General features: G+C 39.2%; 2 protein-coding genes across 2 annotated transcripts in view; both read right to left on the reverse strand.

The window, feature by feature from the left end:
* Window positions 1–14,489, reverse strand: part of nphp4 (nephronophthisis 4) — a 164,583-nt gene extending 150,094 nt beyond the window's left edge. Inside the window, exons 1-2 of the mRNA XM_062427444.1 lie at window positions 14,337–14,489; window positions 13,434–13,571 (exon numbers count right to left, since the gene is read on the reverse strand). Coding sequence (XP_062283428.1) covers window positions 13,434–13,571; window positions 14,337–14,486 — 288 coding nt within the window. The 5' untranslated portion in view covers window positions 14,487–14,489. The remainder of the gene's footprint in view (window positions 1–13,433; window positions 13,572–14,336) is intronic.
* LOC133987421 (L-rhamnose-binding lectin SML-like) overlaps window positions 1–15,121 on the reverse strand; it is a 277,548-nt gene that overhangs the window by 203,713 nt on the left and 58,714 nt on the right. The window lies entirely within an intron of this gene.

Below are 15,121 nucleotides of genomic sequence, written 5' to 3' on the forward strand. Positions count from 1 at the left end.
GCCAGACATCAGATTCAAAAAGGTAAAGTTGGAACTGACATGTCAAAGGCTAGAACAACAAAGTACAAGACAGACAGATTCACTTTCTTTCTCTCTTTCTCTGTCTACCCCACACACAGGCAGTACACACCCCGGGGAGAGCTGATAGGTGTGTGTGTGTGTGTGTGTGTGTGTGTGTGTGTGTGTGTGTGTGTGTGTGTGTGTGTGTGTGTGTGTGTGTGTGTGTGTGTGTGTGTGTGTGTGTGTGTGTGTGTGTAGAGGGAAAAAAGGGTCTAACAGAAAGAGAAATGAGATAGGAATGGAGAAAGAACAGTCAAGATTCGAGTCAATACAAATACACACACACACACACACACCTAACACCTCCCCGCAGCTCTCATCTCTCCCTACTGTCACCTCGGCAGTAGCTCTTGTGGCCCTTGAATTCCCTCGATCTCAGACACACATACACACACAGTATATGGCTGTGTATTACAGGGTGTGTGCCACTCCAGTGTGTAAAGCTGTTAAGCAGCAGCTGCTCTGCTAGATGTTTGGTCCCCTCGGACCTGAAATATTGATCAGTTCTCAGGCAAGCCAGCGCAGTCTTCGCCCGCACCATCCCCATGTATAATTGAAGTGTATATCTCTTAGTGTGGCATGCCAGTTGGGAGAAGGAATTAAGCACCGAGGTAAGCTGAAGGCCTGCCTGTGCTGCTCCTTTGTCCATCAATCATATTGCTTTCACACAGAAGGGTTTCATAGGCTCGCTACATTTACTGTAGGAAGTGCCATGCCTTGTAAAAGAAAACAGAGAATGGAAGACTGAACATAACAAGACTCAATACAGGCTCTTGTTTTACTGCTGGCCATTTATCTGAGCACTTAGCACTTCAAAACGAGGCATGCACGACTCCTCCGGGCCATTTTGGGCTAATGAGCATTCATACCGGAACACAATTGAGTGTGTGGATAAGGCTGCAGTTATTCTTTGTTCTCTGGTTGTAAACAAAACTCATGAAAGAAGAAGAATCAACTATGCTTTGTCTGTCTCTTAATGTTTTCCATGGCACTCAGCCCCTAAGACCATTTGTTCCTATTGTAGACGGAAATCTTTCAAAACAAGTCACACATTTTTTTTATGCTCTGTAATTTCCTAAAACACCTGTGCACTGTAGTCATTTGAAGACAAAACTGGAAGAGGGGGAAACTATGGATTTGTTGGGGACTATTTTCAGCTGCAGATATATACACATTTGGTGCACAGTTGGTGGACAGTTCATTTGGGATTGACTCAAAACAATCTATACTGTGCGTGCTCGTGGTAATGATAGAACATGCCACCCCATGCAACAGCGTGGCTTATTGTTGTGTTAGTGATGATCCGTTTTGGACATCAGTTGAGCTCTATGGCACAGAGGAACATAAGCAATACTAGTGGGATCTTTTCATTGTTGGTTTTAGTCTTTGAATTTTCATGGAATTTGTAAACAGTAAGAAATTTAAAGATCCTCTTCAAACATGTGTACAGATAAAAAAAATACTATATTTTGATTCTGATATGGGTTGTCCCCAAAATATTTAATTGTGTTGTTAAAATTCTTAAAATGACACTTTTAACCCTCATTACTAATTGAAGAATATATGAACGTGTAAATATCTTTTCATTTCCGAAGTTAAACTGCTGGACACAAGATGAAGTCCATTCTCAGTGTTTGTGCACTGAAAGTTTTCACATCACACTTGTGTAAGTTGCATAACCGACCACAATTGGCTTGAAAACAAGTTGTGATGTCACAAATCATGCTCACAGGTACACAGCAGAAACTCAGAATTACGGTTAGCACAGAGACACTTTCCCTCTTCAATAGATGGATGTGAAAACAGCCTTCCAGTGTCAAACTCTGCACATAAATCATTCTGCACACAGTGAAGGTCAAGCATCAAACTGCAGGAACAAGAAGAAAAATACATTTTTTAGCAGAGAGGGAGTATTTTCAGCCTTTTTTTTTTTTTAATCTTTTTTTCAGTCGTTGGTATGAAAAGTCTAAACCTACCAGTAGATGTTCCACATTGGTGGTAGTGTTTAGAAAAGTTATTTCTGTTAATATGTAATTGTGTTCATGAAAAATAAGAAATGAATGATAAGCAGTATATACAGCACAGGCAATTTCACAACCAAGCCATGAATGCCTGTCCTCAAGAAATGCAGAAAGAAGCTGAATGTTAAATGGAGAGAAGGCCTCCACAGATTGAATATATTATCTACACAGCCATCCATTCAAATATGGAAAAAATAATAATGCAACAGTACAATATAACACAGCAAATACAGCTGTGTGTAATACACAATGTGCGCCCAATAACAGACTAGGAACTAGCAGAGCGCATTAACATCACCTGCTGTTGCACCCGCAGCTGACGAACAAGTTTTAAAAACATTCTGCTTTAAATGTGATGGTTTACAGATGGGTGCCATAATTGCAGCAATACACATTTCCAACAGGCAACACTTTCAAACCAGGTGTGATGCATGAATTGCAAAATTAAACTGAGCACATACACAGCGAGGCAGCACATTTGCTGTTGATGATTTATCTCTGTGGTGTCATTCATGTGTGTATATGGCAGGAAAATATTATGAATATACCTCCTATGTAAAAAGCTGGTCTACTCAGTCTTTTTTTATGAAAACTCCTCAGTTAAAGCAGTTATGTAAAGCTATAGCAACAGGTTGAAGAGCCCCATAGGCTACAAAGTGTACACCACACATACAAAACAACAGGTGATAATTGCACCATCAGAGCAAACACCACCCACACGGTTTCACTTTCACTTAGTTATCCTAATAAAAGGTCCATTTATTAAAATAATAATGGCAGGCCAAATTGATTAAAACAGCCTACTTAAAAGAAGAACAAGTAGTTTGTTTTCTAAATGACAATGATAATGGCTTTGAGTATACGGACAAATCGTATGCTGGTGTGGTATCTCTAGTCAGATCCGTTACTGTCTCTTACTGCAGGTTAACTGACATCGTAGAAGTCAAACTCCCAGCAGGCCTTGAGTTGAGATTGTTTCATCAAACGATTTCCGAGGTCAAGAATGAACATTGATGCTTCACACAGATATTGTGCTTCATACTGTAGTTAATCATTGTTTTAAGGCAATGTTAGTTTCTCCATTGTGTAACAGTTAATTACTTCTGATGGCAGCAGAGATGGGTGCCAAGGACTGGTCTTAAATTGGTTCTCGTTCCTGATCCGTCAGAACCGTATTGCTCCAGGACAGTTGGTGCTGCTATCAGTATTTGGATCCTCATGTGGTTTTCAAAAGCTAATTGACTAAAAGTAATGTTTGCATGAGTATCATATTTTGTAGGGAAGTTTGCTTTCTACAAGTCTTCAGTTTGTTTCTAATGATCATTGTTTTCACATTACAGTTTTTGCAGTTTGTCAAAACTAAATTGAGGTGACACAATAATGAACTGTGCAGTAGAAGCAGTTGCACAGAATTTTACTACTTTTCACTCTAATCTAAGTAGACAAGATAGCAAGACTACCAAAAACTAGCCTACTGATGACTTCAGCTGTCATCATCCATCGTGTGACCCTCAGGTCATAACAGTCTACCAAGAGTCTCCCCTGAGTTAGGTTGAGGTTCACCTCAGTCCACTTTTTACTGTATTTCTGTCCTGTATTTCTCTGTATTTTGGAAAATCGGCACAAAAATTCATGATACATCATCTAAACAGATAACAATGACTAAATGAAGAACACGTGATGCTTGTTAGGCTGGATCTTAAGTAATGAAGAGCATCTTGTTACATACATTTTTGGTTGATTTATGGATGTTTATCTATGATGGACTTCAGAGATGCTGCCTCAACTGAAAAAAGTGGTGCTCATTCATGTGGTATGTGTATAATGTCAGCATGTTCTGATCTGACTGAGTCATGACTGAGAGGAAAGTGATGTGATTTATGATGTAAAATGCATCAATGAGATAAAATAGAACCAGTTGTGCCTGTACAGCAATTGCAATGCAAAAGATGGAGTCTTTGCTGATGCTATTTGTGTAAACCCGGACATGGTTACCTGAGAAAACAAATGCTGTTTATAATCTACAAGACAATTAGAGGAGCAGTATTATTCAGAAACCACCTAAGCTAGATAGTACAGACTGAATCAGTGGGCCCGTTCCATCGCAGATGTTAGCTTGTATCCGGGCTGAGACGCATAAGAAATATCAGCAGGGAGAAACATAATTTACTCTCTAATTGTCTTCAGTGAAATTAAGAGTTGTAGTGAGAGTTAGGTTATCTCACCTTTTGTCTAAACTCTGGAGAAAAGGGCAGAGCTCCTTTCTACGTGACAGCTGAATGGACTCGCTTGAATAGATGTGAATCATGTGTGCAATCATACGTGGGAGACTGTAGAAACACTGCATATAGCACACAATAACAAATATACCAGAGTCAAAAGAGGTGGGGGTTTTTTTCTTTCTTCAGCTGAGCCAGCCTTTCTGGAGTTTGTGTCTGCTTTTAGAGAGCAAGGCAAAAATGGGAGGGGCGGAAGCTTTAACTCTGGCTTCATTACAGCGCTGACAGCTTAAATTTAGCAACCTATTGTACACTTTAAGGAAAAAAGTATGCTTTGCAGAATGAATATGTCCACTGCCATAAATTCATTACTACGAGCCTAAGTTTGAACCATGTGGGATTCTTCACTTTGAAACCAGTTTGTTCTTTAGAGGAAAACTATTGAAGAAACAAAAGCAGATGAATTGCATGACTGATGTTCAAATGTTTTCCCATCGGTGAAACGCTATCTTGTTCTGGCTTTCAGTGCTTTGAAGTCATGTAATAAGGCTGCGCATGTGTTGGTGTGAATGGTGGATAGGGGTATTGTTTTGTTTTTTTAAATCACACTGTGGGAACCCAACATATAGTAGTCCACTTGGCTTTGGAGTTATTTGGTTTAAGGTTCAGGTTCGGGTGAGAATGTTAGTGTATGGGTTACTTTAGGTTAAGAGAGGGGAAAAGAGGACTAAAGGATAGAATAAAATATGCCTGTGTGTGTGTGTGTGTATGTGTGCGTGTGTGTTTTTCTGAGTTTATTCTGTGCGGTGCTACCTACATCATGCCAAAAAGCATTCAGAGACCTAGAAAAACAGAGGTTGCTTGGACAGGAACAAAACTTGGCCTTTTCTCCAAAGCCCAGCTGTCGGCTTGATAATGTTGCACATATGAGAAGAAACCACTGGCTCCCAGTGAAGGCAGGGAGTTCAGATGGAGTGATCACAGTGAGAGACAATGCAGAAGGATGCACATTTCTCTCTGTCTCCTCCAGTCTCTCGACTCCTCCGTCTGTGCTGTCTGAGGCACAACATTGCCCTCTACTGCCCACAGCTATCACTGCCTTAGAGTTAGCAGCCAGGAGAGGTGCAGAATAGAAAATATCCAAACAGCAGTCTAACTATCTGTGTCATGATGTGAGAAAAGTGTAGCCTGGGTAATTTAGGACATACTGGACTTTGTACCAGGATAAAAAGATTTGAAAAAAGAGGGACATTAGTTGGTCAGTAGGTTGTACAAGCCTTATAGAGGTAAAGAAAGCAACACATCTGAAACCCATCAAAGAAAATGCATAATAACCTCAATTTCCATTCCTTTGCTTTCAAGCTGATAGAAAACTAAAAGACCTACATTTTCAGTATGGCTTTCTCACTACTGGGCTATACTTGCTGCATCCCACACATAAAAGCAGCATTCAAATTGGAGAGCCATTAAATCATTACAAATCCATCAAATCCTCCTCAATAGAGCTACTCTACTTTCAGCTTGAGACTTGACAACTCGAAAACAACTCGTAAAGCGGCAAACACAAAAGGCAGCAGACGTCGTCATTGTCAAGACATCTTGCATCTGTTGAGGAAGAAAGAAATGTGGGGGACGAAGCAGGGTAATAGATTCAGTAAGAGCTCTCTCTCTTTAATCACTTCGCATATTTGCCTTTCACCCGATATTAAAACCAATCCATCATGGCTGACTAGGGGGAGGTGGGGGGGGCCTTGCAATTTTCACAGAGCTCCTGTAACTCAGGAGAGGATCCCCCCCTCTGACATTATTTGGATATCAAACAGCAATTTGCCACTCATAAACACCAGCATGAATGCGAGTGCATCGAGCCAAATAAAATAAAAAAGCTGGTGCGGCTCTTGCGGCACGACACAGAGAGGGCCAGGCCCACTTCATCATCCTGATAGGATATGATGTGGTTTATATTATTACTCTGGATGGATAATGGGATTTGGATGCTTATTGGGATACCAAGTGGGTTTTTATACAGGCTGTGACTATTATGGTGGATCAAAGTAAGGCCATACACTGTGAGAAATTGTTCGATCAAAAGAACATCAAGCAGAGGAAAGGGTAGAAAACAGATGGTGACAAAACTGGAAATCAGAATATGCCATAGCTGTGACTCATTGGCGTCTCTGTAAAAAAGACTTATGTAACACTCTGCATTTAAAAGCCAGCGACAGCTCACGGTATTCTTTCCATTAAAATGAGTTTCTCAAAACATCTTGTACAACAGCTCACACTGTAAGCAGATCAGGCATCTTCGACATTGGGAGCCACGGAGGAGCTCAGCAGTGCTCTGATGCCATCATAAAACTGTGGGTGACTGGCCTCCAACCAGGAGGTACAGAGACCTTCAGATGTTTGATTGAGAGAGAACAAAGACATCCAGCTGCTCCTCAGATATCTGCTCGAAAATAACAGAATGACTTGGAAAGGATCGTAAACATGGTGCTGGGAGACAAATTTTCAAGAGATAAAACTACAGGGGTACATTTTGTAGTTGGCCCTATCACATCTTTGTGTCAAAGCAGGAATGCCTCCTGAAGTCTACTTGAACCTGACCTCTAGCTGTTGATTACAGTAGAAGAAGGTAAGATAACGGACATGGTGAATAAGTTTGGACAAACAATGGCCACTCATTCAAAAAGAGAATTTAGTAAAAAGCCTTTGTTTCCTTCATTTTCCTCTCTTCAAAGACAGGCATATGATGCTTACTTCCAACGTGAAGTGTATCCCATCATTCACCATGAGAGGTTCCAGTTAATTTGTACTAATTAATTAGCACAAAGGAAATGAGGAGTGTTTCTCTTGAAAGTGAAACAGCATAAAGAATATTTAAGTCTTCTTCTGACATTCCCATTTAAGGACTCTCTTCTGTCAGACAGTTCAAAGAGCTCTGTGTTGACACAGTAACACTTAGTGTACTCTTATTGGTTGATTTGATTGCAGATTCCTCTCCTTGTTTGTTGGTTGAGGGCCAGAAACACTCACTTCTTGCTCTATATAGAAAGAAGTTCATCACTGAGAGGCTTTATAGGGCAGGGCATGTAACCTAAATATTTGGTACCAACTGCGTTGTGTCCATTGCACTCTCAAAAACTAAGAGTGTCTGATCAATTTGTAATAATATTTATTATTTATTCACTGTTCAAATATCTCATGTATACAATAAAAACCTGGCAACTTTTTTTGTTAAACAAAAGACAGGGTTATATGGAAAAATATACTTATATTTCACAAACATAAGGTATCACAGCATATCATTTGGTAACTCAGGTATTGTATTAGCGTGTCTATTGAAAAATGTCCATCAATACCCAGCACAAAGACTTAATGGAGGGAAAGGCATAATGCAGATGTGGAACATATGACATCCTGTTGCTGCAACTGCAGACTGAACTTCACAGACTCCTGACATCAGTGTGAAACTTCCACTTCTATTTAAATCTATGTGTTAAAGTAGCTACCAAGATGAAATGCTACCATTGAGTAACATATCTTACAGTAACAAACTACACACCATGGTTTTACAATATGTAATGTAATTTTATTTTATTAAACACAACATTTCCATTCCCCTACGTTGCCAAGCTAAAATTAAAAGCTGTGTCCGTAAAGTTGATGTATAAAGTATAAAAAATTTCAAATCAAATACAATACCTACTGATAACAAGTAACAACATTTTTCCAAAGGATCTGATCTTGCAAGTGAAGGTCACTGGTCTTACTTGTGTTTTTTGAATACTTCCTCTTTACCAAAGGTATTAGCATGACAGCCTAGACCACTCGAATGGAATACATCGGATACATTTAAATAGACTCGGGTAGACATCTAAAATTAGGAAGTTGCCTGAAGTGCAAAAACTCGTGACCAACAGTGTTGTCCTGTCTGTCTTTGGCTCAAACCATAGCAAGAACAACTGTTAAAATACTGGATCGGCCGCTCTCATCTCCAAACATCGGATTAAAAAAACTCTGGACTGCAGAACTGCTGGAAGCCATCAACTTTAACTTTACTTACTGTACAAGAAATAAGCCACCAAACCAACATGGACATAACCAAACCGGAGGCCACCCAGCTAAACAAAGAAATCATTTCAAGTTGAAATGGATATCATGAAGATTATCTGATTTGAGTAACATTTTGTCTGTTGAATCTCAAGCTCCTCCGTAGCTACGACATTCTTTTTTAGCACTTTCAAGAAGTAATTGGAAATTTCATCATCAAAGCACATCTTTCATAAAGTACATCACACAGTTTGACATCAAAAATTGTTTCTTTGTTCCCTTTATGATTACAGAGGAGAGACTATTTAAAGAACAATGGTTGGGCAAAAGTAAAGAAATGGAAAAAGGGTAACAAAGTGGGGCAGTAGATTCTGCGCTACTCAAACCCGCAACACATTTGACTGAAACTACGGGCTAACCTCATCTGCACAGACCCACAGGATAAAGTACATCAATACAATCCCAAGTTAATAAACTAGAAAGTCTCTATGCTGTTTGTTCAGAGAAGCTCAAACACAGCCTAAATATTAACTCTACCAAAAGAGGCTGTGAAATTACAATAAATACTACAGTAAATATGTGTAATTGGGCCAAATTTTCCTCTAAACCATAAAGGATTGAGGTCCTAATGGTTGTAGTTGCCTTTCATCATGATTATGTAGTCAACAAAACTGCTTCAAGTAAAACAATCTGTATGCTGCTGAAAGTGATGAGATGAGGGAAAAAAAACTAAAATGATCAGTAAACCACAGGAGTAGCTGTGCTTCAGGCTCATAACAAGTACTTTACTTTACAACTGCAACTAACAATTACTGTTTATAATTATTTACATTTTTCAACTACTGGCTATTCAATGTCAAACTAAAACAAGATAGTCCAAAATTAACATGTATTCATACTGAAGTTACATGTATTGAACCCATTTTTCTCGATTTATGAATTATACAGTAAATCATTTCCACTAATCAGCCCCCAAATATCATATTCAGTGATTCACACGTTGTTTTTTTCTGTATATATGAGAATGAAAATGTTTTCCAAATAGGTACATTTCAAAATATCACTGTCCTGGTCACAAAGCAAAGTTTGAATGGAATAACAGCCATTTATTCTATATTTGGTGGGCGTCAGCAGTTAGGAAATAACACTTACTTACTACAGTCATTAAACACATGGTAAGTAGAGATGTAAAACAGCACTGGTTAAGGTTTCCTGACTACAGCAACAGTATGGATTCATATTGAGAATTAATGTAGAAAAACAACAAATTGACTCAATAAAGTCTTGCTGAAGTAGAAAACTGCATCCATGTCATCAAACGTGAACAGATGCTCCTTTTCTTTTTTTTATACTTGCTTTGTTAGGAAAACTGATCAATAATATGAAAGAAATCCTACTTCTTGTTGACTGTTTGATCCTGAACAAAGTTTATATAAACTGAAACACATTAAGTCATGTTAGCATGGTTCAAAGGCTTGTCCTGTTTTATTAATGCCATGCAGAGCATCTCTGAATCATTTTTTTCAAAATTCCCTCTTATTGCAATGTTAAGCAAAGGAGGATTTGTATTCAAGACTGGTGTTTAACATCGTATTGAAAAGCTACAAAGAAACATATCAGACATTAAAGAATCAGTGCGTAGGATTTAGTGGCATGTAGTGGTGAGGTTGCAGACTACCCCTCCCCATCATTGTCCCCTTCTAAGAGTATAGGAGAACCTAGATTGGCCATGAAACTCGCGAAAAACACGAAAGGCCCTCTCTAGAGCCAGTGTTTGGTTTGTCCATTCTGGGCTGCTGTAGAAACATGACGGTGGCCTCTGTGGAAGACTCACTCTCTTTGTAGATATAAGGGGCTCGTTCTAAAGTAACAAAAACACAACAGTTCTTATATTCAGGTGAGCTAAAAGAACCTACTGAATATTATATTCCATTTCTGCCAATTCTGTTCTGATGATGCCACTGAATCCTATACACTGCACCTTTAAGAGGCTACATAGAAACATATCAAACATTAAGAGGCTATGAACAAACATGTCAGACATACTGTATGTGCTCAAAGATGACAAGTCATTGCATCAGGCAGCACTAAACATGGTTGACATTTATTTTCACTCTTTTATTTGACTGCATGTAATTAGTAAATTAAGATTAATTTATATTGGAGAATGTTCCACAAATGCCAAAATCACCCCCCTCTTCCTTTCAAATTAGCAAAGCAAAGCCTTAAAAAAAAATCTCAGACACAAAATTTGGAAGTATTTAACTAAATGATTTGAATTCGAAAAGCTCTCAATCCTGTCTTTGAGCTTCATTTCTATCCTGTCCGTGTAACTGAAAGTCTCAACTTTTACTGACATGATGTATTGAAGGGGGATATTGAATTCCCTGCACACCCACACAGGTGTTATGAGTTATTCTGACAGATTAAACCTCTGCTCGGGTTGAGGTTGGGCGAGGCGGTGGTGGGTATTTGGTGCAGTCACCAAACTCTATGAGAGTAAAGGAGGATGTCAATCAGGCTGTGTTCGCACCCACACAGTCCTGAGAAGAGGTCTAATCAGTCAAAGTAAGTGCACTTGTGTGGGTCGACTATGGCTGTGCACAGCCAGGCTTTTAAAAACTGATGTTTTGCTTTCTTTTATATAAAGGAACACCTTCAGATGTTTGTTAAGATGGCATTTTCACCAAAGTTAGATTTTAAGTGAAAAAAAAAAACATCTGTATGATGTAAAACCAATACCTAAAGAAACCTGCTTCATGCTACTGGAGCAAACTACAGTTGCAATACCTTCCCAACCTAGTTCTATAAATCTTCAACAAACAATCATAAATTCCCTGATTACTACTGACATTTACCAATATTTCACCGGCAGCATGCCTACAATAAAACTTAAAGATGATGTGGTACTGAAGACCCACTGTGACACTAGGATGCCTGGCTGCTTGCCTCTGTGTGCTGTAGTGTAATTCAGAAATGCTGCTTCACAGAAAATGAGTGTGATGTGATGTTTAAGGTGATTGATGCTATTAAGCCAAATGGTCCCTTTTTAATTGACTGGGCTTCTCCTGGGGTTTTTTTATCTGCTTGTCGACAAACTGGCACTGGTTCTCAGCGGGGCTGCTGAACCTCTTGATCATGAAAGCTAAACCTATAATGACAGTGACAGCAAGTTAGAAACCGTGTTTGTTATTGTTCACTTTGGATTGAGTGGTTAAGGGGGTACATTAACGAGTTGCAAGTGTAGATGCAGTAAAGGAGACAGAAATACTGCGATGGACACCATACGATTTTGAGTCCTTGTATGTAGTGCATACTGATTGTAAAATCGATCAAATCTTTTCAATCACATCTGTGCAGCCAGAGTGTGAAAACTGAGAGGGCAGAGTTGAAAGATGCGTACTGAAAGATGTGAATAAGATGTTTTGCTGGTTTTATCTGGTTAATCCAAGAAATACAGAAATTAAAGGCAAAGCACACTTAAAAAGGCCACTATATTTTACAGTTAAACATATACACTGTGTGATTTTGAGCTATCCCAGGCAATAGACAAACAATGTAGAAGAAACGCAGTGATATTTTTGGTTGTGGCTCCAAAACACTGGTTCTACATCATGCTGTGAGAGAGCTTCAAAGATGGCCTTTGTCACGGTCTTGTGACCAAAGATAGCCTGGGACAAAATTTCTGACAGTGTCAAAAATTTAGGATAACCATCTCACAATGTGACTGCTCCCGCAACCCATGTCTACTAACCAACCAATAGGAATGCAGAATGATCAATGTGACTTTGGTCCTAAACCTACTGATGGAGGTAAAACGAGCAAAATTAAATGTTTGGGATCCGAGCAAAGAAGAAAATCTCGTTGAGTTGTGGCAGCAGATACCGTGTTTGTATGATGTGTCCTCTAGCTGTTATCATGACTGCACCAAGGGCGCTGCTTAGCCTCATTGTTTACCATTATAGCGATGCAGATCGTTGACACAAGCTGATGACGTCTTCTTGTGTACTGACTTGTGTAAACTTATATGTCAACGTTCTGATGTGGGTAATCAATAAATATTAATCAGAAATATCACAAACTGTAAAGGATGTATGACAGCAGTGTGATAATGTACTAAAGATTATGATGAAACTTACTTGAATAATAACTTCTACTTTTCTAAATACATTGCATCAAAGTTTCTATGTTGACCTCACTTAATTCTAGCATATAGCTCTGCCTAACTTTTAAGTGAGCAGAGGCTTAATTAGGCAGGATAATTTCATCAGCTCTCATAAGTTGTTGCTTCACACCCAAAAAACTTGCTCTTATTTAACTTGCAGGGTGAGAGAATGGACAGAAACACTGATAATAAAGGACTAGTTGGGTGCATCTGGAATCACTTATTTGCAATCAGGGCAGTTTGTAACTTGCTGTGCCTGACAACATTCTCCAGAGCATAGCAGAAGATGGTCCAACCATGATAGCTAATTTAAAACCTTGAGTGGTGGAGCTTTTGAATTGATTCTAATTAAATAATGGCTGCACTAAATTTATGCAACCGATGCTTGAATGTGTATTCATTTTTCTATATAATGATCAATCCAGTTCTTATCAACGCAATATGAGTTTCAAACACAGCCTAAAAACTCTGTTCGAACACACAGTAAATAACGGACGAGTGTCATCTTGCATTATTTCAGAGGAATGCCTTTAATAAGGGCTTTTTTTACTCTGCACTTAGTCCAGGGTCTTAGCCACAAACTAAGAAAGCTTTCACACTGGCACAATCCTGACACTTTCCAAAGTGGGATATCCCTGACTTTAGTCTGGCCCTGATCCAGAGCACAATCAGCACAGAGTTTCCGGGTTGCCCACTGAAAAATCAACTAAACATGGGGCTAAAAGATGCTAGTTTGAAATGGGGCTAAAGTAAACAGTGGCATAGTCATATATCATTGAACCAAGAGCTGGTAGAAGAGCATTGTGAAACTTAGGATAACCCAGGGTTAACAATGTGTGTGTGAAATGGGGCTCAGTTATCCCAGTGTCAGTTGGCTAAGAAGATACAGTGTGAAATGGACAAAAATGTAGCTACCTCATTGAAGGAGATCTTGTTGTTTTTCATCTTCTGGGGTGGGCTCTTCCATGTTTTCCCAAAGAAGTGCTGGTGATTTCTATCAAACAGGGTCACTCGCAGCTGGTACGTCAGATCTTGTTCCAAATCTGACACCTCCTGTGAGTGAAGAGGGAAGACACCCAAATTAGAAAAGTCAAAATTAACCCACAGCCCTGAAACATTTGGGTATAACCAAAAACAGTACAAACTTAATCTTCCAATGTGATATTATCCAACCTCTCAGCAAACCCCCATGACTGATTTTCACTCAAGATATTTATTCAAGATGCAAGAAATGTAGTTGACTAATTAACACTTATTCCACTACAAATATAAACTGAAAGTGTGTTTTATTTACACCCCACTCCAACTAATGGAAGCAATAGCTGTGGGACAATTAAGCATATAAGCATTTACTTCTTTGTACTATTTGCATCATGTTTAAAGTCCACAGAAACAGTCTCACCTGTATATAGGCATTACTTGAGTATATCTCTTAAGGTTGTTGTTCTGTGTAAGTACATTGTGTGTGTAAACATATTTGTCCAACCAAGATGATAAAGATTAACTGCAGTGGGGTTTGGTGGATTATCTCTCAGGACCCATAACATGCTTACATGGGTCTATTGTTCTGGTGCTTCTATGTTTGATAGTGCAAAATCTTGTTGAGTTATTGTATGCATTGTGACGAACAGGGGCGAGATACTGTTTAGGCCTTTATAACATCTAACAAGTTATATTAATATTTATGTAATGACAGTCTAAAGTCAGTAGTGTCCACTCCACAAATATTAGAAACTACACAAACTGTATAGGCCTTAACCACAACCGCATCTCTGCTCCTACATCTCTACCAAGTTTGCGTGAGCTGCGAGCAGTCACCTCCGGCCTGGGAGCTGTGGTGAGCCGGCTAAGGCTGAGCTGGAAGCCGTGGGACCGGCTGGAGTGTCTATCCGCGGCCAGGCGGACTGTCTGGCTGTGCGGGGGAACCAACCGGCTGCTCTCGAACACTTCTCTCCAGCCGTCCGCCATGGTGGAAATGTCCTCTGTTTGTACCATATTATTGAGTTTATATAAAACTCAGCGTGACATTGTAGAAAAACCAGAAATGTACCACACAAACCGAGTTGTAACTGTTAATATTATCTTTTCTGCCCGTTCAGATTTTCAAACATGCGGCCGCCATATTGTGATAGGATTCTACCACCTCGTGCACAGGGGCTAACAGAAGAAATTAGTTCTTTCATCTGGAGTATTCATGAGTAAATAAATAATACTTATATTAGGAATTAAATATATCAATATACGCTGTTAATGCAGGGAGAGTATTATGCTAGAGCATTACCTGTAAATAAAATTTTACCATCGTGATATTTCATCGTTTCACCCTTCATTTGGTATCTTCCATTGTGCTGCATCAGTTGCTATGGTAATGTTCACGTTGCCATGCAGAACTTCCCCTAACCAGAGCCCTCTAACTTGACAGCCTGTGTAGACACAAAAGCAATTCATTTCAATATTTCCTTTCAAGTCTTCTGCAATCCTTAAAATATTTTTATAATCTTCAGTTCTGTTTTTGTGGTAGTTTGTTTATGTTGTCATATATATAAATATATGATTTTATCCCTGTTCTTCTTATGTTGATATGTGTCCTTTATATGTTCCAC

The sequence above is a fragment of the Scomber scombrus genome, chromosome 10 (assembly GCF_963691925.1).
Source record: "Scomber scombrus chromosome 10, fScoSco1.1, whole genome shotgun sequence".
Lineage (NCBI taxonomy): Eukaryota > Metazoa > Chordata > Actinopteri > Scombriformes > Scombridae > Scomber > Scomber scombrus.